At 48.1% G+C, this 26,863-nt stretch overlaps 1 protein-coding gene across 3 annotated transcripts in view; it reads right to left on the bottom strand.

The window, feature by feature from the left end:
- The window catches only part of RREB1 (ras responsive element binding protein 1), an 84,862-nt gene that overhangs the window by 24,071 nt on the left and 33,928 nt on the right, over positions 1 to 26,863 (bottom strand). For all 3 annotated transcript variants that reach the window (XM_011989614.1, XM_011989616.1, XM_011989615.1), the window contains exons 6-9: positions 25,502 to 25,646; positions 24,776 to 24,912; positions 10,192 to 10,381; positions 4,970 to 7,880 (exon numbers count right to left, since the gene is read on the bottom strand). In XM_011989614.1, the coding sequence (XP_011845004.1) occupies positions 4,970 to 7,880; positions 10,192 to 10,381; positions 24,776 to 24,912; positions 25,502 to 25,646 (3,383 nt within the window). The remainder of the gene's footprint in view (positions 1 to 4,969; positions 7,881 to 10,191; positions 10,382 to 24,775; positions 24,913 to 25,501; positions 25,647 to 26,863) is intronic.

Genomic DNA, 26,863 nt, shown 5'->3' with positions numbered 1-26,863 from the left:
AAAAACAAAAAACTCCAAAAAAAAACCCCCCAAAAATTAGCCAGTGTTTACTCTCCCAGAACAGTCAAGAAATGAAGAAGGGCATTGGGGCAAGAGAAGGGTGAACAGTGAGAATAGTTTGATGAGGAGATTGGCACCTTGGCCTCCAAGATCAAAAAAACAGAACTGAAAACATTTCTGTTCATTTTTCAAAGACAATCAGAATTAGAAAGGTGGGGTCTAACTAGCATGGAAAACCTTGCAGTTGCTTTTCTTTTTGTAACAAGATGGGCCTGAGCAGCCCAGCCTTCTCTCCATTGCTCCTCCACCCCTGCGTGAAGGCATGCTTTCTTTTGGTATTTTCTCTCTGTATTTGGCAGAAGTGTACACAGGACTGGGTAAAAATGGCCAAAGCTGTCTTTTAAGAAAGCTAAAAGTAGCCAAATACAAGTGGTGTCCCAGGTGCTTTCCACACCCAGGTTAGGATGACTCACTGACTGAAGCTCTGACCCTCACTGCTGGGTAGAAGCAGGGAGGAAAGGGTGTCGGGGGAAAGCCTGAGCCGGCTCAAAAAAGGTGCTCAAAGCACCCATGAGAAAGGCAGCGAGCCAGGGAAGCCCAAAATGGACATCCCATAGTCCCAAGCCCACCGCTGTGGGACAAGGAACCGGAGCAAACGGAAGGGGGAAGAAAACGAGGACAGGCAAGAACAGACTGGCCGTGTTTTCTGGCACCCTCTCCTCCACCTGTGGCCTAAAAACACACGAGATGCTCCCGAGGGGCAAAGGCAGGAACAGTGCACTCTTGTCTCCTATGGAGCGGCACATTTAGGTGGAGAAAGGTAAGGAACCAGGAACTGTCCTCATCAGCAGGAAACTATGGGCTGGGAGAGAGCTGGAGAGGAGTGGAAGGAAGGAGGAAAGGCAGGTGTGTGTGGAGACTGTGCCAGGGGTATGAAAAATGACAGCCCTGCCAGCTTCCTCATCAGACACAGTTCCTGGAACCTGAGCCGGGAGCAAGAAAAGGCTGAGGCCACATGCTCCTTGCCAGCAGCCAGCAGGTATACCCCTCGTTGGACACTGAACACCAGATCTGCTTCTTGCTGCCCCTGTGAGGAATGGGAGGACTGGAGAACACGTGTTTTGAGACAAAGTGGAGACAGTACAGTAATTTGCTGAGGGGGTAGGAGGAGGCCAGCATTCAAGGTGTAGACAGTTTGTTTAAATGCAGTCCAAAACCGGATGCTGCTCAATGTTTCTGGCTGGAACTCAGCTAGATTTTAACAGAATACTCAAAAACACAAAATGGCCAGGCACGGTGACTCACACCTGTAATCCCAGCGCTTTGCAAAGCCGAGGAGTTCGAGAACAGCCTGGGTAACTTGGTGAGACCTTGTCTGTACAAAAGCAAAAAACTAAAAAACCAAAAATATCGCACCAAACATCTTCTCTGAATAACACCTTTGTTTGCAGGGTGGCTGCAGAGTCAATGTTTAACATGTGTACGCTTAAGACTTTTTTTCAAAGTTTTGGAGACAGCACCTCACAGAGGCCTAGGAAGCCAAGGATCCATGTGGCTCTGAGTGACAGCAGAGCTGCCTACCAGGAAAAAGATCAGGTCTGTGGGGAGAGGGGGCCCATCAGATGACTTCCCAGGCTCCTTCCAGCTCTAATGCTCCATGAATGGAAAATGCTCTAACACAACACTGGATGTGGCCAGGTGCTCCATATAACATGATTTAGCAGTGGTGATGCTGAACATCCCAGGAAGCTGAGAGTGAAGCACAGCAAGGGAAGTTAATGGAGCTCAATGGGCACCAACCTTCATACGGTGTCTATGCAGGTGGCTAACACGACTCCGTAGTCATTAAGTCTCAAATTAGTTAATAACGTTCTGATCCACAGTGGTGTCCCCCCTTATCTCAAACTACTTCCCAATCTTCTGCATGTAGACACGTGGGAACACAGGGAAGCAGGGAAGGTGCACCCTGCCCGCTTTCTACCTTCACACAGAGGACACACTTGGCACACACACCCTGGCCAGGGGGCAGCTGCACAGAACCTGACCCTGGCTTGGAACAGTAGCTCCATCTCTTATTCCCCATATGGCTGTAGGCAAGTTACTTAGCTCCTTAAGTAAACCTCAATTTCCTTGTGGCAACACACATCACCCTCCCAAGGTTGTCATGAACACTAGCTCTACCAAGAACATATTATGATAGGATACAGGGACTGTGCCAAAACAGACACATCTATCGAGGTTATCAGTAACTTTTAAGGGACAAGAGGCAGAATGTTTATATTTATATCTACCCCATCCTATACAAACCTCCTGCTTTCTTGCTCAGTTTTAGATGCTACTAAATTTTAAACCAACACTGGTATTTTGGCATTCAAAGGCCAGGCAATCATGACTGGATTCACAAGTGGGAACACATATCATGCACCTGCAAAGACATGGGCACAACTCTTAAAAAAGGAAATACTGGAGGAGGAAGATGGGGAGGCTGGGTGACAGCAGGGGGAGGTGAGAGCACTGAGGAAGGGCACGAGCCAAGCCAATCATCAGATCCAGACCATCTGCTTTCTGAAAAGTGGTAACAGAAAGACTCACTTCTCCATAGACTCTCAGTAGGCGATAAACAGGTGATACCCAAAAAGGGTAGCAAAAGAGACTGCTATGAGGGGCACCTTCTCTTGAAGATGCATTTTCTTCCCTGAACTGCTATCATCATTAGAATGGCTGCTTTACTTGTCAGGCTTAAACTATTTTAACAGGAAGACAATGGTATGAAAGGGCAGTACATACTTTACAAATCTAGAAATCCTGGTTCTCCTTGAGTCTTCCCTGGATAGGCACTCCTGACTTGCTACTCCTCAATCCCTGGATTCAAGGACCCACCACAGCAGAAAGAAATACCGTGTCTGTATGGCAAGCTCTGGTGACCAGTACGGCCTCTGAGAGACCTATCGCTCCCAGCCACAACTCCCTCTGGCTCCCAGCTTCCTCTCCCTCCCCAGGCTCCATTCTGCACACTGTTCAGGTATCCAGCGGTGGCTCCATGACCTCCCTCCTGCTGTTCCACCTCATCTAGGAGAAACAGCCTTCCACGAGCTTCTCCAAAGCTTTGTGGGATGATCAACTCTATGTAATACATTTCCACCAAGATACAGAGCACAGCTCACACCAATTCCCACAACCCACCCTCAACATCCTGTCATAAACCTCCTGACTACCTTGGGTTACCATATTTAGCACAAAAAGAAAAACCCACAAAAAAACCAGGATGCCCAGAGCTAAATTTGAATTTTGGATAAACAAATAATTTTTTAGTAAATCCCAAGAACTGCATAAAAATACTCATACTAAAAATTATTTGTTGTCTATCTGAAATTCAAGTTTAACTGGTGTTCTGTATTTTATTCGCCAATCCAGTACCATGTGGTTTTAGGGCCTATCTATTTATTAATATTTTGGCTGTAAACCCCAAAAAGATAGGATCTCACTAATTTGCCCTTAGTTCAATAACATAAATCATTGAATACTGAGGCTGTTCACTGAGAAAATTCAGAAAATTGTAATTCAGATGAGAGTTGTATGGCCATTTATATACTAGAAGCACCTGATACAAAATTATTTAAAGTATATTCCTATCCTAAACTTCTCTTTAAAAATCAACTTCTGGAAACTAACGTTTGAAAAATACTTTTGGGCAGGCCGGGCATGGTGGCTCACGCCTGTAATCCCAGCATTTTGAGAGGCTGAGGTAGGCAGATCACCTGAGATCAGGAGTTCGAGACCAGCCTGGCCAACATGGTGAAACGCCATCTCTACTAAAAATACAAAAATCAGCCAGGCATAGTAGCGCATGCCTGTAATCCCAGCCACTTGCAAGGCTGAGGCAGGGAGAACTGCTTGAACTGGGAGGCAGAGGTTGCAGTGAGCTGAGATCACACTACTCCACTCCAGCCTGGGTAACAGAGCGAGACTCCGTCTCAAACAAAGAAAAATACTTTTGGGGCCAGGTGCGGGGGCTCACGCTTGTAATCCCAGAACTTTCTGAGGCAGAGGCAAGAAAACTGCTTGAGCCCAGAAGTTTGAGATCAGCCAGAGCAATGTAGTGAGACTTTGTCTTTAAAAAAAAAAAAAGAAAAAAGGAAAATAGTTTTGGGGGTATCATTTTGACAATTTAAGTCTATTACTTAGAACCTTTTCACACTTGGGTGTGAGTTCCTGGGGATGGACAGGTCGATGGGCTCCAGGGACCAGTCATAGGGGCCAGGGAAGAAGGGCTCAGGAAGACGTTTTCCTGCTTCACCTGGGCCAGCGCCAGGCCCTTCTGAGAGAAGTTTCTCAGAAAGGCTTACAATTGTAGCAGAAACAGAAATTTCAAAACATTCTACCACCACTCATTGCTGATTTTCACAATCAACAGGGGAAGATGTGACTTAGTGAACCGAAAGAAAACGGCCAACATCACAATTTGTAAGATTTAAGAATACATGGCATCCAAAAAAACTTCACAAAATTTTCAAAATTTAAAACGCTGCACTGAGGACACTGGAATGGAATGTCTAGTGTCAAAGCACCGAGCTCATTATGCCCCAATACCTTCAAAGTCTCACTTCTCCGGAGCTGCCTCCCTGCTTAACCCAGTAGATAATCTGGCTACCGCCTCCGGAAGGGATGAGGCGACGCCATGAGTGATCTGAGGGCCTGTGACCACTTTCACCTCAAAACGCCCTGGGTGAACACTCACTAGAATGCTGCCCTTGGAGGGCTCAGCCCCTGCACACAGGCCATGTGGGTACTGAGAGCACATAGGAAATACAGCACCACCAGACAAGCCCGGGGCTTCGCAGACAGGGGAAGAAGGCAAGCTAGGAATAACTGGAGCTGTGGCAGATTCATCTCGCTTTATGACTCCCACCCGTGGCTCCCCCTGCCACGAGGTAGCACTCACCGCCTGGAAGCCCGGTGGCCCTCTTACCAGTGTGTGTGAGCATGTGCCTCTGTAGGGAGCTGGCCCAAGGGAAAACCCGGGGACAGTGGGGACAGGTGATCTTCTGCAGGCAGTTGGTGTACGAGTTCCGCTTGGCCCTCAGCAGCTTGTCTTCTGGGGGACTGCCCTGCTCTTCATCACTGGGCCCGTGGTGGTCGGCGGGGGCTCCAGCCACCTCATCCTGAGTGTTGTCCTCCGCTGTCTGCAGAAACGGACTGAACTTGTTGGTGTCCGTGGTGGCCAGCATCTTCTCGATGCTCGCAAACTCCCCGCTGGAGTCCAGGTCCACCCCAACGCTGTTGGCGCGGGGCCGGCTCCTCACCCCCCTTTTCCGGCCCCTCTTCTTCGAGGTGCCCGCTGGGCCCTGCTCGGTGGGAGAGGCAGCCTCTGGGCTGCTGGCTGCAGCGGGAGGCTCACTAGACTCTTTTGGGCTGGTGGTGGCAGCAGGGGTGGCAGTGGTGGCGGCTTTGGGGACACAGCCTCCTAAGCTGTCTGAAGCCGTGGTGTTACTGCCAGTGCTTGCTGGCCCTGGATCCGCCACCTTGGTTTTCAGGAGGGTGGGGGCCGAGGATACAGATGAGATGATCTGGGCAATGGAGGCCAGCGGGGGCAGCTCTTCTGTCACAGGGGGCTTTGGCAAAAGCAGGGGGGGCTTGGGCCGCAGTGGCCGCAGCAAGGCTGTGCCACTCAGGAGGGCTGAGCTGCCCACGAGGGGAGGGCTGCTGACCAGGGCTGAGGAGTAGATTGGGACCGCCAGCTGAACGGGGCCCTGCAGGGGCTGCGCTGGGGGCTCCGGGGTGGCCGCCGGCGCAGGGGCCATGGGGCTTTCCAAGATCCCGCTGGGCCCCAAAGTCACGGGAAGAGAAGGGCCGGGTGCTGGACAGGGAGAGGGCTGCCCGCTGCTCCCCGCCTCCTGCTCAGGCTTCTTGGCTTCGCTGGGAGTGGCCAAATCCTTGTCCCCTTTCCTGAAGTTCTTGGGGATGGACAGGTCGATGGGCTCCATGGAGCAGTCGTAGGGGGCCAGGGAGGAAGGGCTCTGGAAGGAGGTGTTTTCCTGCTTCACTTGGACCAGCGCCAGGCCCTTCTGAGAAAAGTCCAGGGGCTCATTGAAGTCCACTGCAAAGCTACTGGCGGGCTCCAACTTGATCGAGACATGGGGAGGCGGAGGCTGGGTGGGGCTCCTGTGAAGAAAGCCGTTCTGGGGCTCCAGGAAGGTAGTGAGGGGCTTGCAGTCACCAAGGGCAGCGCAGCCACTGTCCTCCCCGCGCCCCGAGGCCTCAGTGGCTGGCGCCTCCGCGGGCCCCAGGCTGTCGGCGGCCAGCACGTAGCTCTCGATGTCCTGCTCGGGCACGTGCAGGTGCTGCTTGAGGATGTGGTGGATGCAGTTGCGCTTGGCCGCGAATGCGGCGCTGCACTCCTTGCACTCGAAGGGCTTGCGGCCCTTGTGGCCCCCGCCCAGGCCGCGGCCGCAGTGCGTGCGCATGTGGATGCGCAGGGCACGGTAGTGCTTGAGGTCCTCGCCGCACAGCCGGCACACGGTGTCCGGGGCACAGAAGGCGTCCACCAGCTCGGCCGCGCTGCTACTCACATACTCGATGTTCTTCTCGATATCCTTGCGGGTTGCCTTGAGGTGCTTCTTGCGCAGGTGCCGCTCGCAGTTGGCTTTGACAGTGAAGGGATAGTGGCAGATCTTGCAAATGTAGGGCCGCTCCCCACTGTGCGTGCGCAGGTGGCGGATGAGCGCGGCCTTGTCGGCGGCGATGTAGTCGCAGATGTTGCACTGGTAAGGCGAGATGCCCAGGTGGGAGCGCACATGGGCACGCAAGACCCCCGAGAAGGCAAACACCTGGTTGCAGAAGCGGCAGGGGTAGAGCACCTTGCGCATGGCTGGCGCCTTCTTGCCGCTGGGCGCTGTCATGAAGGCCTTGAGCTCCCCCTCTGTGATCTCCTGCTTGATCTTGGCCTCCATGCTCAGCGGCAGCAGGGCCTCGATGATGCTGTCCTGCTCCAGCTGCGTCTTCATCTCGGGCTGGCCCGGTAGCTCCGCCCGCGGCTGCTGCAGGGAGAGCCGCGTGGCCGCGCTGGGCTGGGTCCCGGACTTGGGCTGCAGCAGGTGGGCGTTGGAGGGCGCCTCCACTGAGCCTTTGAGGAGCTTCAGGGGCGGCAGCGGCAGGCTGGGGCTGATACAGCCTGGGGAAGCCTGCTGGGCGTTGATGAGAGGCGGGGGCGTGGAGGTGGCCACCACCGTCCGTGGTGTGACCAGGGGCTTTGGCTTCAGAGGGGGCATGTGCTTGAAGATCGCCTGCAGCGGGGCGGCGGGGGCCTTGGAGAAGGGCGGAAGACTGATCTGAGGGGGAGCCGAGGCCGCCATCTTCAGAATCTGCTGGATGTCTGCCAGCTCAATGGCCGACTCGCCAGAGATGGGCTTGACCACAATGCTGCTGTCAGGCTGGATGATGAAGCCCTTCTGGAAGGGCTGCAGGGACAGGTGCTTTATGCTGTCCTTGGTCGCGGGGAGAACTGTGAGAGAACCGCCTAGCGAAGCAGCTTCGAAAGGAGACAGGCTCAGCAGGTTGGTGCAGCCGGGGTCCTGAGGTAGCTGACACTTGAGTGTCTGGAGCTGAATTGCCTGGTTGTCATCCGGCAGGGGCTCCTCGGCGGGGACAGGCCTGACGTCTTTGGTGTGCTGCAGGCCAAGCAAGGCCAGGAAGCCCTTCTGGTCCAGGGCGTCAGCAGGCAGGGGCGTGGCCTGCAGCTTTTCTTGACCCTGGTCTGCCGCCATGTGGGTCTGCTTGTGCAGGGCCAGTGAGCAGAGCATGGGGAACGCCTTGTCACAGGTGTCGCAGACAAAACGGTGCTGCTCGCTGATGCACCTCCGCAGGTTTGTTTCGCACCAGGCCTATGTAGAACCCACCGGTAAAAGCAAGGGAACACACGTGAAGATTGAAAAAATAATCACTAAACGGAGATGCACAAAGTATTTGTTGTACATTTATCCCACAATCTTCCCCCATAATATAAAAAGAGTCCCAGTCTGGGCAACATAGCAAGATCCCATATCTCTACAAAAAAAGAAAAAAAAAATTTGCCAGGTGTGTTGGCTCATGCCTCTAGTCCCAGCTACTACAGAGACCGAAGTGGGAGGATCGCTTGAGGCCAGGAGTTTGTGACTAGCCTGGGCAACATAGCAAGACCTCGTCTCTATAAAAAGCAAGAAAATTAGCCAGATATGGTGGTACATGCCTGTGTCCTAGCTATTGGGAAGCTGAGGCAGGAAAAGCACCTGAGCCTAAGGAGGTTGAGTCTGCAGTGAGACATGACTATGCCACACTGCACTGTAACCTGGGCAACAGAACAAGACTCTGCCTTAAAAAAAAAAAAAAAGTTGACCTTCTCCTGCTTGCTAACACACTAGACTGAATAGGGAAATCCACAAAGCATCTTAAGAATCATGTTTGCATGATAAATGATATCAACCCCACAAGATATCTCATGAGAGATTCTGAAGCATAGTTAAGTAACAATACCACAAGGGTAGAATTAATTCTTTTAAAAAATAGGTGCCTTGCAAAACTGAGGGTGGGAGATGTTGGAGAATCAGCTACCCTACCCCTCTATGATTGTGGAAGGGGGACACTGCCTAGGAGGGGCTATGAGGAATGTCACCTGGGGGGTTAACATGGGTGGTGTGCATATGGAACAATCCATTGAGTTTGTACCTTATACACTTGAAGAACAACACTGTTGATGCCTTCTATCTGAACTTCTTTAAATGGGGGAAAAAATAATTTCAAAGTAGTTTTAGTTTTATTTATTTATTTTTGAGACTGAGTCTCGCTGTGTCACCCAGGCATGATCTCGGTTCACTGCAACTTCCACCTCTCAGGTTCCAGAGATTGTCATGCCTAAGCCTCCCCGGCAGCTGGGATTATAGGCATGTGCCACCATGCCCAGCTAATTTTTTATATTTTTAGTAGAGACGGGGTTTCACTGTGTTGGCCAGGCTGGTCTTAAACTCCTGGGCTCAAGTGCTCCACCCGCCTTGGCCTCCCAAAGTGCTGGGGTTACAGGCACGAGCCATTGTGCCCAGCCGATTTCAAAGTAGTTTTAGCAGGTGCTTTATTAGCGGGAATATATATGGCTCTTTTCTTATTCAGGTCAATAATGACCCAAACTGTTTTTAATAGAAACCACAATATTCAGAATATTTAGCTGCAACGCAGATAGTAAAGATTTTTTAAAAAGTCCACAAATTCCAATTATTATAGGGCTGGGGTGTTTTACAATTCACAACTTTTATTTTATTAAAAAAATTTTTTTTTTTTTTTTTTTGAGATGGAGTCTTGCTCTGTTGCCCAGGCTGGAGTGCAATGGTACAATCTCGGCTCACTACAACCTCAGCCTCCTGGGTTCAAGTGATTCTCCTGCCTCAGCCTCCCGAGTAGCTGGGATTACAGGAGCGTGCCACCACATCTGGCTAATTTTTGTATTTTTAGTACAGACGAGGTTTCACCATGTTGGTCAGGCTGGTCTTGAACTCCTAACCTTGTGATCTGACCACCGTGGCCTCCCAAAGTGCTGGGATTACAGGCATGAGCCACCGTGCCCGGCCCTAAAATTTTATTTTTGAGACAATCTCTCTCTGCCACCCAGGCTGGAGGGCAGTGGCGCGATCATGGCTCAATGCAGCCTCAACCTGCTGGGCTCAAGTATCCTCCCACTTCAGCCTCCCAAGTAGCTGGGACTACTAGGTGCACACCACCATGCCTGGCTAATTTTTAAATTTTTTGTAGAGATAAAGTCTTGCTATGCTGTCCAGGCAGGTCTCAAACTCCTGACCTCAAACGATCCTCCTGCCTTGGCCTCACAAAGTGCTGGCATTACAGGTGTGAGTCACTGGGGCCTGGCCTACAAGGGCTGACATCTTAAACCTCAAAGACCCAAGAATGGGCAAAAGGCACAGAACAGCTAGACTGATGCACAAGTTCTTAGGATATTCAACCCCAAACAAGACTATGCGCCCTTCTCAACCCAACAACCCAAGGAAGACTGAAAGGGCCAACGATAATTTTAAGAAAAAAGGTGTTATAAAAAAAGACAAAGCCCAACCGACATTTTAAGGAAAGAAACCTCAGGGAGAGGAAGTTTCGTCTAACTGCGTGGACCATGGAAGGCAGTTGCTGGTTGCTTCCATGGGCTGATCAGAATACCTGAGAAATGCGAGGAAACTTCCTACAGGAGAAGTCCGTGAATCCTAAGTCGTGGAAGCCAGCGGGAATCGAAGGGTTGTTCTGTATGAAAGGCCTGCCCATTGCATCCCTGGGAAGTTGTTTGTGGACAAGCGCATTGTGACGCAGCAGTCCTCGATGTGTTCGAAAGGTGACGCAGCAAATATCACATCTAGGAGAGGAAACGGAGAACATATGAGGAGGCAGAAAGGGAGAACATATGAAGAAGCAGTTAAGTCAGAGTTTCTACTCTTCCAGCCTTATGTTTTTGTTGACTCATTTCAATTGAGTAAAATAAAAATGATATGATGTCAAGAAGCCAGGCTGGATGGTTAGCACCAAAAACCTCTTCCTTTAAAAAACATTGTATTCTATCAACTTCTGGATACCAAATCTTTGCAGGCAGCACAAGATGTACATACGACTTGAACACCCACAGTCTGGGCACAAGAAGAAGACAGCTGGGAACCTGAAGTCACCATGGCAGACCTGCTCGCTCTCACCTCGATCAGGCATTAGGGATCATGTCAGAGGTTTCTCTCTCCCTCAGTTCACTGGATTCTAATGCTTAAAAGTCTAGAGAGTAAATGTTTAAAAGTCAAAAGAGCATATACATTTTAGTAGTAGCTAGAGCAATCAATTGGCATCCCTGGCATCTGACAGGGATAAAAATTATTAAACTTTCCAATCTAATTAGAAGTGACAGTGATTGTGCATTAAGTTGTGGTATTAGCATCATCATTATCTGAATGATAACCACGGTCCTCAAGGACGGAGCTTAGGCACCCTGACAGCACAGCACATATGACAACCCCAGCAGGCAGGTGCATATCATGACTCTCATCTTCCAGATGAACACTGGTGATCAAAAATACGAAGCAATGTGACTCATGCCACATAGCCAGTAAGAAGCACACATGAAATGTCAGCCTGAGTCCCTGCTCCCACCCATGCCTATCACAAGGCTGCCTCTCCTTCCTTGAAAGACTCCCACAGATGCAGTCCACTTCAAAATCTCTCTCTTCATTTCAGAGATGATCTTTGACATCCTAAATGTTCCAGGCCACACAGATGCACAGCAAACACCACTTTATAATATTGTCTCTGCTTTTCATACCAGTATTGTCTTCTAGGTCTTCACTGAGAACCATATTAAAAGTTTTACATCAGTGTGCAGATGGGCGGATAAAAACAAAATACCATCGTTATGGTATTATCAACATCCCCCAGACTTGCACGGAATGTAGTAGCCACCAAAGCCATATGTGGCTGTTCAAATTTAAATTAAAGTTTCCTCAGTCACTTCAGCCTTCTTTTAAGGGCTCAACTGCATCGGGAAGCACAGACACAATATGTTTGCACGATCACAGGATATTCTGTTAGACAACGCTGTATACCAAGCATCATTCCATGTATTTACGTGTGCAAGCGTAGCTGACCCTCACCCCCTCTAAGGTAGCTAGCTCCTTTTATCACTGTTTCAGCCAGGCAAAGCCACTTGCTTGTGTCCACACTGCATGCACCTCAGTGAAAACTTTTTTGAGAGAGAGTCTTCCCTGGAAATAAACAGATAACGAAGTCAGCCACGAAGCAGCTGCACTCACTTTCAGGAAGCACCGAAAGGAAGAAGCGTCAGTATGGGCTGCCCTGCTTGCCTTATCGCGCTGTAGCGGGCACAGCAGAACCCGGTCCTGCTGTGCATGCTCCTCCCCTGGCTCCCCTGTTCAGGCAGGGCCTCTCCTGAGCACTCTCCTGTCACTGCTCAGCTACCTTTGGAACCCCAACCCTGGGTTCCCATGAGCCACTCAAAACACAGCGTTCCTTTTGAGGGAATTCTGCTGAGCTCACCATTGTGGTCAAGGCCCAGGGAAGGGATGGGTCTGGATAATGAAGAACACCTTTAGGGGCTGGAAGTCCTCACACTGCGGGCCCAGACGTCAAAGTACCCAGCGGTCTAAATCACAGGCCACGAGACACATCCTGCGGGGAAGCAGAATGGATGCAGCCCCTCTGGGTGAGGTTCTTTCTGGCTGAAACACGTTCAAGCTCTGAGCTGTGCACACAGGGAGGACGGTGACCCTTGGAGGCAACAAGAGCCTCTGTCCTGGAGATGGAGCTCCTTCCTTCTCCCACCCCCAGTTCATTCTCCCCATGCTCAAGTTCAACTGCACCCTCCCCATGGTCACTAATCCATCACCTCGCCACCAGTTGGCTGAAAGATCTATATTGGACTGAAAGGCTAAGAGAAATGTCTGAATTGGGGAAATCTAACTCTGATCAGAGATATCTGATATATTCACAAGTGACTGAATGTTTCAGTTATGATATTATTTTGGCTATGCTTTTTAAAAAGGTCCCTTTTAAAAAAAGATATACAATGAAATACTTATAAATAAAACATACGATATCTGGGATTTGTTTTGAAATTACCTCAGTTGGGGAAGAGAGGAAACAAAATTGGCTGTGAGCTGATAATCCCTGAAACTGGATAAGGGTACATGGGAGTTTATTATACCAGATTTTTGCAAGCCAAACTAAAGTAGAATCCTAGATTTTTACAATTATGGCATTCAACTGTGCACAGGTATCTTACCTAGCCTAAATTTGACAGCAACTAAAAAAAAACACTCTGTCCAATCTGCACTGCAAATAAGCCTTTGCAACGTAAGTTTCTGCAGAGACTATTCTTTTATTAAAACAACATTCCATCAGCTTATATAAAATTTAATTAAATTATAATAAATGATTACAAGTATTACAGACATAAACAGGTTGGGAAGCGACTTTAGGCAGCATGCAAATCAATTGCAAAAGGCAGGCAGGTAGGACTGAGAGGTGGCTGCAAACTTTCTGAAATGTACACCACTCCTATAAAAAAGTTTTTCGTATGTGGTCCATATGTGTTTGTTGTTTAGCTGAGAATATGTATGTGTGTACACAGGTAGTATGTATATGTATTTATATACATATATATTTGCATATATGTAATGTGCCAGGTATATTACCAAATAGAAATTTTAAAACGGTGAGATAAAAAATATTTTTTTTCCTTGTATCCTAGAGATCTTACTGAATACTCTTCATTTTTTTTTTTGAGACAGAGTTTTGCTCTTGTTGCCCAGGCTGGAGTGCAATGGCGCGATCTCGGCGCACTGCAACCTCCACCTCCCCAGTTCAAGTGATTCTCCCGCCTCAGCCTCCTGAGTAGCTGGGATTACAGGCATGCGTCACCACGCCCAGCTAATTTTTGTATTTTTAGTAGAGACAGGGTTTCTCCATGTTGGCCAGACTGGCCTCGAACTGCCTGCTGATCTGCCCACCAAGGCCTCCCAAAGTGCTGGGATTACAGGCGTGAGCCACTGTGCCCAGCCTTTTTTTTTTTTTCTCTTTAAAAAAAAAAAAAAGAGTCTGGCTCTGTCACCCAGGCTGGAGTGCAGTGGCATGATCATAGCTCACTGCAGCCTTGAACTCCCGGGCTCAAGTGATCCTCCCACCTCAGCCTCCCTTCATAGCTGGAACTATAGGCATGTGCTACCATGCCTGGCTAATTTTTAAAATTTTTTTAGAGACATGGTGTCACCATGTTGTCCAGGCTGATCTCAAACTCCTGGGCTCAAGCAATGCTCCTGAATTGGCCTCCCAACGTGTTGGGGTTACAGGTGTGAGCCACTGTGCTTGGCTACTCTCCACTTTTGAGACTTTTGTACTAGTGCATAGCCTATTGGTTATGAATATTTAGTGTGACTGGCATTAATAAGTAGGTTTTATGAAGGGAATGGAGAATGAATGCCTCTTAATGTGGCAATCAGATTTAGAATTCACTGTACCTCCATGGGTGTAGTGGTTTTTTCTCTTTTTTGAGGTGGGGGGTCTCACTATGTTGCCCAGACTGGCCTTGAACTCTTGGGCTCAAGCAATCCTCCTGTCTCAGCCTCCCTAGTGACTGGGGCTACAGGTGTGCACCCCACTTGCATTTGTAATAACATTGAGGTTTTTTTTGTCTCTTATGCCTGTGTCTGTCTTCTTCATTCTCTCACTCACCCTCAAAATCCCTCGTTTCTGGACAGCTTCATATGTAGTAGGTGATGAAGACATGAGAATAAAGACGTGGCAGAATTATCCAGTATTGACCACAAACTCTGTGTCCCTGGGAAGGCAGCTGTGGAGTAGTGGGTGGTAGGGGGGTGTGGACTCAGGGACCAGAGACACTAGGTGGGGATCAGGGAGTTCAGATTGCATGACCTTGGACAACTTATTTCCATCTGCACTTTCAGCTGCCGGCTATGTAAAATTTCCCAAACGTGCCAAGAGATAAGAATCCCCACATGACATTGTTAAAAAAAGCAGACTCCTAGATCACCCCAGATCAACTGAAATCAGAATAACTAGAGGATGGGCCTAAGAATCTGTATATGAACAAGCACACCAGCTGATTCTTATAGTTAGACAAGTTTGGAAGATACAGTGAGTTAGGTGTGAGAATCTGCTATCTAGAAACGTCTTAAAGTACAAGCCTGTTAGATTGTTAGAACTCCCAGAGAAAAGAAATTACCAATACTTGACTCATCTTTGTTACTTCTCGCCTGTTCCTTTCCTTCTCCATACCTCAGTTTCCCTTCTCATCTAAAACAGGGGGATCTTTGCAGTTACTGTGAATAACAAAGTCCCTTGAAAACCGCAAAGTACTTTTCCAAATTTAATCATTATGTTTTTGTACGACAGGAAAAAAGAAATCAGGAAAAGCCCGTTTCCTGGCCTGTTTTAGCCAACATGAAAAATCAGGAAAAATTGAGTTTTAATTTCAAAGGAACAGTGTTCTCTCTTCTCACAAGAACTTCACAATCGTCCTTACTACTTCTGTCTAACTGAAAGCCTCATGGGGAGAAAAGTGTTCTTTCTGACCAGTCTTCTGCCTCATCCCACCTGCTCCCTTTACCTGCCTCCTGAAAAGAAGTGTATGCTCTCGCAGCCTGCACAAGCACTCAACCTCCTAACAGAATCTAAGCAAGGTCTAAATCCACACTTCACACCCTTTTCATGGAATTTCAACTAAGGGACTCCTAGAAGTGTAAAGACATAAAACGTGAAAGTGGCAGAGAAAAAAAATCTGCTTTGAAATCAGAAGCATGTGGTGCAGTTGGTTAAAAGGAAGAAACACCCACAGAAAACCACTTGCCTCCCTGCCTCACACTCAGCACCTGTTGATAGACCTTAAATAAAACCAGTGTGGAAACCACCACCCAGAAACACTTGGATCAGCCCTATCAGGTGGAAACGCGAGGGTTCATCCAGCTTTCCCAAGGCCCGAAGGAGAAAGCTTTGCAACCTTGTTTCTAAGCAGCTCTTCAAGGACAACAGAGGCCACTGTAAATCTGTGCATGGAGCTGCTGGATGCAAAGCCGGCTGCAGGCATCAGGGTATTTGCAAACCTCCCTTGGGCTTGTCAATCTTCATTAAGACCACAGTCACTGGCCAGGTGGTCCCCACGACTCTCTCCTCACCCCGTCTGTGGTGTATCTCCACTCTGCCAGGGACTCATAAAGAGCACGATTGCAAAATACTAATATTTAGATGGGGCAGAACTGCACTCAGAGCCACAGGAGAGGGGAGGGCTGTAGGACAATTTCATTTTGCAAGAGATCTTGATAATGTGCCAGAGGAAAGGTTTACAAATCTGATTGGCTGCCTTTTGATTTTCTGGCAACAGAGATAACTTGATGTTGGAAATAGGGTAACTTTTCCAAATGGAAACTAACTTTGCTGTCAGTAAAGTAAATGTATTTGGGGGAAGTGTATCTCTTTGTAGGATTTAAAGAAATTAAGAACCCCACTGACCCTTTCAAAAACAACTTTTTCTTTAAAAATCACATTCAGAAATACATTACTTTCAGGAAGAAAAAAAAAAAATCATCAGGGGAAAAATCTCCAAAGGACAGATTAAGGTTAGATTACACATGGAATCCAAGATGGACATTCAGCCTGACCTCAACTTACAGGAGCTGCTTAGCATATGTGAACTCCCAATCACTGTGCTCACAGAAATAAGTGTTTCTGTACCAAGACAGTACACAAGAGCCTGTTTCACCCACCCCCCAGGCCCCCAGGGGACCTGCATTCTAGCACACGTTGGCCAATGTTTCTGTAAGAGGATAAGAAACTTCAATTTAGAATACTGGAATAGATTGGACCATTCCCCACCCCATGTATGACATTCCAGTCCCTGAAATGTGGGTCCTGCCTCCAGTGGGGCCGCTCCACTGTGGAGGTTCCCATTATAGGGTGGAGGAGCTCTAGCAGTTCTTAGGGTAGATGGTAGGAGGGGGCTGTGGTGTTCAGGTATGTGGAGGTGGAGCTTCCTGGAACAGCAGAGGTGAAGCAGCTGCCTGCACTTATCTCTTCAAAGCATCCCTTCCTCCCTCCCTTAGTATCAACTGTAATGTCCCTGGTGCCACTGGGTAGGTGAAGCAGAGAGGAGGGCCTGCGGGGCCCAGTGGAGGGAAATGCCTCCCAGGTCACAAGGTAAGCTGTTTCTACATGGCCGCTGGTATGGGCCGCTGGTATGTAAAGGCACAGATGACAGGAAGGTGGCTGCCAACACCAGGGGCCGGGAACCATGATCACAGAGACTCTTTAATATGTGCTTAGAGAAGTGCCTGTGGTTGTCAGTGACTAGACAGGCACTGTCACAGCCCTTCCTGTCCCTTCTCCAAAAATCAAACAGACAAGCAAAATCCCACAGTATACTGACTCTGACCCTTGCTGGGCTGGAAAGGGCACAGTGCTAGCATGGTCACAGAAGCCTGACTCCCACAAGAGCTGGTGAACTCCACACTGTCCTGAAGTCACAGAGACCCAACCGGCCAGCCACTGCCTGACCACGTGCCTGAGTCACTAAAGGCAGGAGGTACATAGGGCAAGGGGTGGGACCAACCAGCTCCAACAGGTCAAGAAAATACACTCAGTTGCTAGCTGGAGTTTTGTCCTTTCAATCCTCAGGGGACTTTAATACAACAAATAATGTTCTTATTCACACTCAGATTCACTAAGTCTTAAGAAAACAAAAGTAAATTAAAATTTTATTTTATTTTTGAGACAGCGTCTCACTCGGTCACCCAGGCAGCAGTGCAGTGGTGCAATCTCAGCTCACTGCAACCTCTACTTCCTGGATTCATGTGATTCTCGTGCCTCAGCCTCCCCAGTAGCTGGGATTACAGGTCTGAGACACCATGCCTGGCTCTTTTTTTTTTTTTTTTTTTGTATTTCAGTAGAGATGGAGTTTTGCCATGTTGGCCAGACTGGTCTCCAACTCCTGGCCTCAAGTGATCCCCTTGCCTTGGCCTCCCAAAGTACTGAGATTACAGGCATGAGCCACCGTGAGGCCCTAAAATTCTAAAAAGTCATTGAATTGATGGCTGGCTGTGCTACACAGCCTGCCTATTTAGGCAAGGCAGAGATATCTGTTCTTCTGACAGCAAACGTCCTTGGAAGAAGACAGGACATCCTTTTTTTTTTTTTTTTTTTAAAAGAAAGTTGCACAATTCTGAGCTGGGGTAGAAATGCAGTGTGATAAATATGTTGTTATGGTGTACACATTCTTTAGAAGGAGTAATGGTAAAGAGGCAGCCAAAAAGAGATCCATCAGTTTTGAAACCTCACAGCAGAGTTAAGGTACTTATCAGGAATAACTATCACCGTGAACAGCATCAGCCCTGAAAAGGGCATGTGGAATCTGTAGCCAGTAACTGAGCCTAGTACCTAAAATGGGTAGGGTGCATGCCCAAAGGCAAATTTATCAGCAATGTGATTTACAGAAATGGAAAACAAGGACACCAAAAGTCTTTTTTTTTTTTTTTAAACTTCTTAACCTTGTGGCTTAACAGTTTTGGGATTAGTTCCCCCAGTGCTCACTAACAGTAATACTTTATTCATCTGGTGACCTTAACTCTCCAGAACAAGATGAAAATCCCGAAGTCAACGAACAAGCCTTAACAGAGTGGCCCAGAGATGAAAAACCGCTCAGGTGCTTCCTGGGGCTCTGTTCTCTGTCACGTAACTCCATCAAGTCTACCACTGTGACAGCTGAAGGACATATGACCTCCTCACAATCAGCAAGAAGGGTGAATTTTTTTTTTTTTTAAACTACGCTAAGCATATTTTTGAAAGGCTGCATTGGCAAATTTCAAACATCAGGAAACTCACTTCCTTAGAACCCTAGGGATCCCCCAACAATCTAAGGAAAGTGACGTGTGGTTCTGTGACGTAGAGGTGTCGAGTTCCTTCACGTTTCTAAATCTCTGCTTTCCACATAGTGGGATTAAGAAACATGGGAAGCAGGACTCAAACTAAATTTAAAGAGCCACTCCATTTCCCAGTCTTTACAAAAGTGAAACTAGATAAAAACAGCTGTTCATAAGAGTAAAGGACAAACTGCTTTCCTGTTCTCTACCAAGTAAATCACACATGGAATTTGACTCCTTTTCAATTCCGCTGGAATGGGATAGCCATAGAGTGGCACAACACCTATAACTGTAAATGTTGGAAGGTTTAAAATATTTAAAAATACATGCATTCTAAATAGTACCAGAAGAAAAATTGCATTTAGTATTTGTTACACTCTGAGGATTGTGGAATATCTCCCTTCATCCTCACAACAGTCTTCAAATCTATTTTCCAGATAGGGAAACCGAGTCACCACTTGTCCGAGGTCACAGAGCTGCCAGGCGGCAGGCTGGGACGGAGCCGGCTGGCTTCATTCCACTCCGCCGGACTGTGCGTTCAGAGGACAGCTATTTGCAGATGCCCTGGCTCCTTATGTGACCCACACATCCTTAATGCCTGGACGCTGGCTCAGCTGGGAGCATTTCCTAACGCTGACACTCCCTGCTCCCTGCAACCCTCATCAGCAGAACCTGCGAAATACCTGCCGAGAAGCTGCCACTCAGCTTGGCCATTTCCTTCAGATACTGAATTCCTTCCTCATTATTGTGTTTTAATGGAGAGGCTGGCATTCCTTCTCAAAAGGGATTTCATGCTTCATTTTTCCTGTTCTGTCTCCGGAGGCCAAAAGGAGTTAAGTGCAAACAACCTCTCCTCTAGAGTCTCAACCAACTCACACATTCCTCTCCTCTCAGCCCACCCTCCCCTGCCCATCTCAGGGCAGAGAACTGACATCCAACAGCTGCACTAATCTCTCCCAGTTGCTTCGAGCAACAGTGATGGGCCTGTGACAGGGCCCTGGCCAGGCAGCCGCCCCTCCCCATGCCCCAGGAACCCGCCTGGGTTGCACACGGCAACCCAATGCCCCACTCCGATTGTTCAACCAAACCAGCGTGGCGTGAAGCACTGGGCAGAGTCTGAGGGACTTCATGAAGGGTGTGTAGTGGGCACCAAAGCTGGGTGGGCCACTCCTCGCTCTGGCCCTTGGGTGGGGGGCAGGGTAGTCCTGACCAAGGCTTCTGTACCTGTCAGGTGAGGGGTGGGAGCAGTCCTCCCCTCCTGGAGGGACCTCTGTTCACAGCCCCCAGAAGTGTTTAAAATCTGTTTCTGCCTGCCCAAGCCTCAGACTCATGGACTCTTGAATACAAGATGCTGACAAATATTTTATCTTCTCCCTGTTTTTAGGATGACATTTGACAAGGGTAGGATCAATACCGGGTAGATGATGAGTCGTCTTGGGGTCTCTGTAGGTGGTAGGTGTGCAGTGAAGGGAGGTAAACATTCCTTGGAACAGTCGAGAATGTAGGAAAAAGAAGGCATTTCCCTCTGGTGGCCCCACTACTAAGATACAGGCAGGGGGTGGTCTCAGCTGCCCTCCCTACTCATGAAGCCGAGGTGCCTGCTAGAGCCCCCTTGGGCTCCCTACGTACTAATTCCCAACAGAGATTTCATGTCATCACCTTGAACTCAAAGATGACCAGGGTCAATGAAGTACCAGACCCAGTTGGGCCCTGACCCAGAGGAAATTAAGTGAAGCCCCACAGCCTCTGATGTAAACAAGGAGAAGCTTTGCATCCACCAGATCCCTCTGCCTGGAATTTGAGGGAAATGTGCCCTCCTGGGCGGTGAACTCACCTCTGAACTTTGTTTTATAACCAACTAGCTTGTTTTGTGCCTAGCCCGTACCCTGTCTCAAACATCACTCTTTCCTTCAAGCCTGGGCAAGTGCCTGGCGCACAGTACAAACTCAATCATTTGCTGGGTACATTTTAACTGAAATGATGTTAACATTACTTATTACCCGAACTCCTTTCATCAGGGGGCCATCTAAGATTACACAATAACTTTGGCCAAGTTTCACCCTCAGCAGTGGCTGTGCCAACAGGGTGACCATCCAGCTGCCGCCCTTGGGCCTTCACACACAAGACACGGCTCCGCATCAAAGCTGCAGCCCTCCCTGCCATAGGTGGCTTGTCTGAAACCTCTCTGTGGACTGTTAAGCACCTGAAATGTGACTGGTGTGGTGCAGTCAAGATGGGCTGGTGTCGCGCCACACACACCAGATTTCAAAGAGTCAGTACATGGAAGCAAGAATGTGAACCACATCACTCACAATTTTTCTGTTGATTATATGTTGACATATTTTGATGATATTGGTATACTCGAAGCATTATTCATTTTGTCTCTTTCTTTTCACTTTTAAAAACATGACTACTAGGGCCAGGCAGGGTGGCTCACACCTACAATCCCGGCACTTTGGGTGGCTGAGGTGGGGGGATCACTTGAGCCGAGTTCAAGACCAGCCTGGACAACATAGGGCGACTCTGTCTCTACAAAAAATACAAAAAAATTAGCTGCATGGGGTGGCACATGCCTGTGGTTCCAGCTACTTGGGAAGCTGAGGTGGAAGGGTCACTTAAAAGCCTGGGAGGTCAAGGTGCAGTGAGTAATAATCATGCCACTGGACACTAGCCTGGGTGACAGAGCGAGATCCTCAAAATGAAATGAAATGAAATGTGGTTATTAGAAAATTTCAGGGACACGCATGGCTCGGATTCGCCTGCTGACCTGGATGCGCCTCCCAGCTGACTTCATTCACAGCAGGGTATGGCCAGTTGCTCTGTTCTATTCTGATGGACATTCAGTGCCCAGCAACATCCTCACACAAAGGATGTCGTCTGTGTAGCCACCTGCTCTCTGAACACTCCGTCCCTCACCTCCAATTCCAAATGCCAGCTCACCATAGCCTGACTCTGTTTCCTCCTCTGCCTTCTCTCCCTCATCTGGGGAGTCGTGGGGGAAGGGGGATGACTGACCACTGGTCATGTCCGGGTGAAGCTAACACCCGGCCCTAAGAGCTGGCATCTCTAAGGCAGCTTTGTATCTTCCTTTTGTTCTGTGGTAACATTTCATTCATTTGAAACACAGCGGAGTGGAGGGGATGGAATCAAGATTTACATGAGTTGGATTTCCAACCTTTTTATTAAGGAGCAACGGGCACGTTGCCAGTGTTGATGGCGGGGGAAGGGAGACAAATGCAGGAGAGTGAGAAGGCAACAGCTGTTTTGAGTTACAAACCTCCAGTCTAAGCGGGTAGCATCCCACTGTGGTTCTGCTGCCTCTAGGGTTTGAAATGGAGCTGGTGTCTATTTTAGTTCTGGGTTAACAAGCTGTCTCTGCCACCAGCTACTGTCCCAGTTCACCGCCCAGCTAGTCCCTGCTGGCGCAGGCTGCCCCAGGCCTCCTCTGATAGCAGGCTATTACGGGGATCGGCAGAGCAGAGAGGAGCAAAGGGACATTAACCATGTTCTGTAATCAACTCTTTTTGGTTTCCATGCCAGCCCCACCCCACCTAGCAACAATTATAGATCAAGGCACAGGGCAGGGGGTAGTCTGTGTGCCCCCACAAAGGATGCCTGGCAACCTTTTCTTATGGGCCACCCCTCAGCCACAGCTGTGGGGCCAGCAAAGTGAGAGCCTGCCCAGAGGGGCCAAGTCCCTGTCAGGCTACAAAACTGTCTCAGCCAACCCCTCACCAAACACAGGGCGTTATTTGTAAACAGGTGAGGAAAATCCTCTAGGTCAGCTAGCTGGACATGCGGGACTGAGGGTTCAACTTCACAGCCTGTCTACACCACCAGCCCTACCATCACTGTGGAGTAATCACTCACCAAATCCTGCCCATCCCAACCATGAAAAAAGTGATGAGCATCCAGTGCAACGCCCATCTCCAACCTCTGTGCAGAGGAAGCCTGGCCTCCCTGGAGCAGGTCCTTGCTCAGAGGACTGCTTCAGGAGAACCTCGTCCCTCACCCAGGTCAGCATTTCAGAAGGGGTCACTTGATCTGCCTCTATCGCTGCCACACACCGTGCTATGCAGGCTTGGACTGCTCAGAAATCGCTTGTGGGAGCCACATTATTTTTCCTGCAGAATAGAATTATCTAGACAGGGGTAAATGATAGTTTCTAAGGTGGTAACTGATCACAGAATAATACGAAGTGAGAGAACGTACACAGAGGGGCTCAGAGACAGCCTGTATTCACTGCAGCACCGGCTCTCAAGGCTGCTGGGTAGCCACGTGAGCAGGAGCTGCGGTCCCCTGTGCTGTTTCTGCCTCTGCTCATGATTCGCTTTGGGAGGCTCAGCTGATAATGTCATCTCTGCTCACTCAGGTCCTTGATCTAGAGAACTATTTCAGTATTTGCCACCCACTACAAGTCCATATCCTGGGGGTGCTGTGGGCATTCCTGAACCTGTGAAGTTTCCCAAATCTCTCAGAACTAGAGGGCCTGCACAGAGAGGAGCCATATGCTTTTTCCTGGTAGACAGAATAAAACAACTGTTAAGAAGCAGGCTTTGGGGGCTGGGCATGGTGGTTCATGCCTATAATCCCAGCACTTTAGGAGGCCAAGGTGGGGCAGATCACCAGAGGTCAGGAGTTTGAGACAAGCCTGGCCAAAATGGTGAAACCCCATCTCTACCAAAAACACAAAAAAATTAGCCAGGTGTGGTGGTACACACCTGTAATCCCAGCTACTTGAGAGGCTGAGGCAGGAGAATCGCTTGAACCCAGGAGGCAGAGGTTGCAGTAAGCCAAGATTGCGCCAGTGTACTCCAGCCTGGGAGACAAAGCAAAACTTTTCTCAAAAACAAACAAAACAAAACAAAACAAAAGAAAACAAAACAAAAAAACAAGAAGGCTTTAGGAACACAAAGATTATCTGGTCCTGCCCTCCTTCAATTTGAAGGATGAGAAAACAGGTTCAGATGTAGCTGGCTGAGGTCCTGTATGAGCAGAGACAGGAGTGGGGTCTAGGCCTGACAACCAGTCTGTGCCCAACTCAATGATCAGGCAATTTCTTGAGACTGGGGAGTTCCGTAAAGACATTTTATAGCACTTCAACTGTTCAGCAGTTTAAATTCTTCGTAAGTTCCTTTTTCCCTCACCAATGGAAAAATGTCAGGCTAATGTGATTAAGGATAATCATATTTGACCTGGCATCATGTTACTGTACAATTCGGCTTTTCCCTATAACATACGTCTTCAGCTTGCTCAGATTTTCCCATTCCTAAGTCACAGCTAAACACGTGTCTTCAAGAAGGAAATCTGGTCCATATATCAGGGATTCAGGCAAACAGATGCCCAAATTCCTGCATTCCCAAGCTGTCTTCTAAAACCCAAAGCTGCACGCATGTATGGCCCCGCTCTGTGCTTGTGACCCTGCAGCTGTGTGTGACTTCCAGGATGGGCTACTTTCAAGTCTCTCAACAACAGCAGGGGTTCCTAAGTAGTTCTTTGTTCTTTCCAATGCTTAAAATCTCTGGCAGATAACATTTTTAAAGTGGCAATTCTCTACGAAAAACTTCCAAATCTATCAATTCATCAAGAATACAGGACTGATTGCCTGATGAGTTATGAGAGAAGGTAGAGAAAGAAAGATGAGTCCCCTGAATTCTTCTGGGAAGTCCTGTCACTACCCATGTTTTCTGCCTGGCAAGGCTGAGGATCAGAAACACTGGAGCTGGGAAGCCCCTACAATTGAAGCTGGATGGCAGAGCAATCACCTTTCACTTTTTTATTGAAACATATCAGGCTCCATTTTTGGCCAAGTGTCCTGCACTAAGTAGAACTTTCTCTTACCCCAAAATGGCTTCTCAGGTTTCTGTGCTATGAGGTCTAGCTCAGTTCAAACACTTCTTAGTGCCTATGATGCACCAGTGCTGTGCCGGGGGTATCCAACACACGGGCTGTCCCTGTTGGGCCACATATTCATGCATTGCTAATAGTCATTTGAGTGGCAACATCTTTTGCCAAGAAAATCTATCTGTTGTCCAAGAACACCCGTGACAGCAGACTCCCCAGTGTTCAGGGGCTCACTGGTGACTACTCAAGGGGCTTTGCTGAGAGAAAGAAGGCACAGTGAACTATGTGAACACCCTGTGGATACAGCCACCCTCTGACAACTCTCAGCCAACTTCTTCCTCACACCAGTACTTTCTGAACTGCCTCCCTAATGTTGTGCACAAGTTCAATCACTGGAGCCCAGTGTGGAGTAACAGGACTTAAGAACATTGTCACATGCCAGGAGAAACAGGAATGAACAAGGTCTAGTTCACCCCTTCTCCTACCTTAGGGGGTTATCTGAATGGGTCTCCATGTGGGTCTCCAGTCCATACTTGCAAACAAACTCCTTGAAACATACTGGGCAGTGAAAGACTTCATCAGCCTTCTTCTCCAAGTCACCTGACTGCCCGTCTTCTACCATCTGAGGGAAAAGGAAAAAAGTGAAGTCACGAGGGAGGTCTCCCACATGGGATGGCTTCGGAAGGGAGGTCTCCCACATGGGACGGCTTCAGAAGAGAGGCCAATGCTAAATTCAGAGATTTACAATAATAAAAGGCAAGGGTTGCATTATCCAATCCTGATTATTAAGGACCTGACCATTCATTCATTCACACAACAAATACTCCCGGAACACTACCATTCATCCACCCACCCACCTGACAAGTACTTATGCAGCACCTGGTATCTGCCAGCACTGGTAATAAAAAAGTGAGAACAAGAGTCCCAAACGCTTTTGAAGCTTGCGTTTTAGCTAGAAAAATCAGGTAGAAAGCATGGAAACAACTGTAAAAGCTCTTCATTTCATCTCGGGGCTCAGCAAAGGGGCTCCAAAGAGGAAGTGCACACTAGCACTCTTCTCTCAGACACTCTACAGAAACAGTATGGGAAAACACAGCTTAAGAGCTTAGGATGGATGTCTGCCAAGTCTCCACACTGAGAAAATAAAGATTAGTGGTATTTCTGACAGAAGTCCCATAAGCAGGTGAATATGCGCTGGGAGCCAAGAGGACCTTTTTAGCTGGTGCTGGGTCTTCCCTCTCTGACTCGGCATCGTGACTCAGTTTCCTCTTGGAGGACAATCGCCTACGTTTCAGAGGAGATGGAGGGGCTGTGGCTGTGGCACTGTTAGGGTCCTTCTCATGGATCTTCATATGTCTGAAAAGAACACACACACAATGTGATCTAACAAAGAAGTCAGTTCATTTCTGTTTTTAATATTTTATATTTAGGCATTGGTACTTAAATTTTCTTTAGTTAAGAGACATGAGATATAATTTATACAGTGACTTCTTTCTAAAACTCTATAATCTCCTTGAACCTCTCTAAAAGCTCTTCCAAGTGCTGTCCAAAAGTGTCGCTCAATGCCTTGCTGTTCACTAGAAGACATTCATGAACTTAACTGGCATTAACGAGATGAAAACAAACTATCTGGTGACCTGATCCACTCATGCAGACAAAAAGTACTATTTTAGGACATGGAATTCTATAGAATAAAGAATTCCCAGATGCTAAACTGTTCCACTAGTTCATAAACTAAGTGCTAATGCTATCCTTGCCCCCAGAACCCACCTCCCATCCATCTGTTGTACACATCTCTCTTTTCTGCTTTGGAAGCATTTTGGTGGTCAAATTCGAGACATGCTAACAGAGCAAATGTCCAGAGTGCTTAAGACCTGAAAGCAGTTCCCTGTTGTTCGTAGTATTATGTGGATTTATAGATCACAAGAGTTAACTCGGACAGTAGAATGAAAAAGTTACATGCGGTAACTCTAATATCTACAGGACTAGGCTACCCATATGATAAGAAAGTATTACGTAAAATATGTGTATGTCTATTCCAAAAAGAGAGTCTTATGGGTTATTCAACTTAAGTGACCTTACTTTATTGAGTTCTAAAACACACATTCTAAGAACAAGGTCCCAAGATATACAGGAAACAAATGACATTACAAATGAATAGTGAGTTTTAATTTCCTAATTTTGCAACATAAAAATGATTTAGTTTTGCCAATGACAATCATCACGACCATCGTCATATAACTGTGGTTGAACTGTGCCAGATTTAGGACCACAGTCACAGCTTTTTATGAATAACTATTTTATAGGATTATCTTGCTTGAGAAATTCTCAGGAGTACGGAAAGACAGCAAAATTTTCATGAGCTATCCTCTCACCCTTCTGAAAAGAAGTTTCGGCCGGGCGCGGTGGCTCAAGCCTGTAATCCCAGCACTTTGGGAGGCCGAGACGGGTGGATCACGAGGTCAGGAGATCGAGACTATCCTGGCTAACACGGTGAAACCCCGTCTCTACTAAAAAATACAAAAAAACACTAGCCGGGCGATGTGGCGGACGCCTGTAGTCCCAGCTACTCG

This window comes from Mandrillus leucophaeus, unplaced genomic scaffold (genome assembly GCF_000951045.1).
Source record: "Mandrillus leucophaeus isolate KB7577 unplaced genomic scaffold, Mleu.le_1.0 Scaffold36, whole genome shotgun sequence".
Lineage (NCBI taxonomy): Eukaryota > Metazoa > Chordata > Mammalia > Primates > Cercopithecidae > Mandrillus > Mandrillus leucophaeus.
The sequence above is the reverse complement of the archived record's forward strand: the minus strand, read 5'-3'. Positions and strand labels throughout refer to the sequence as shown.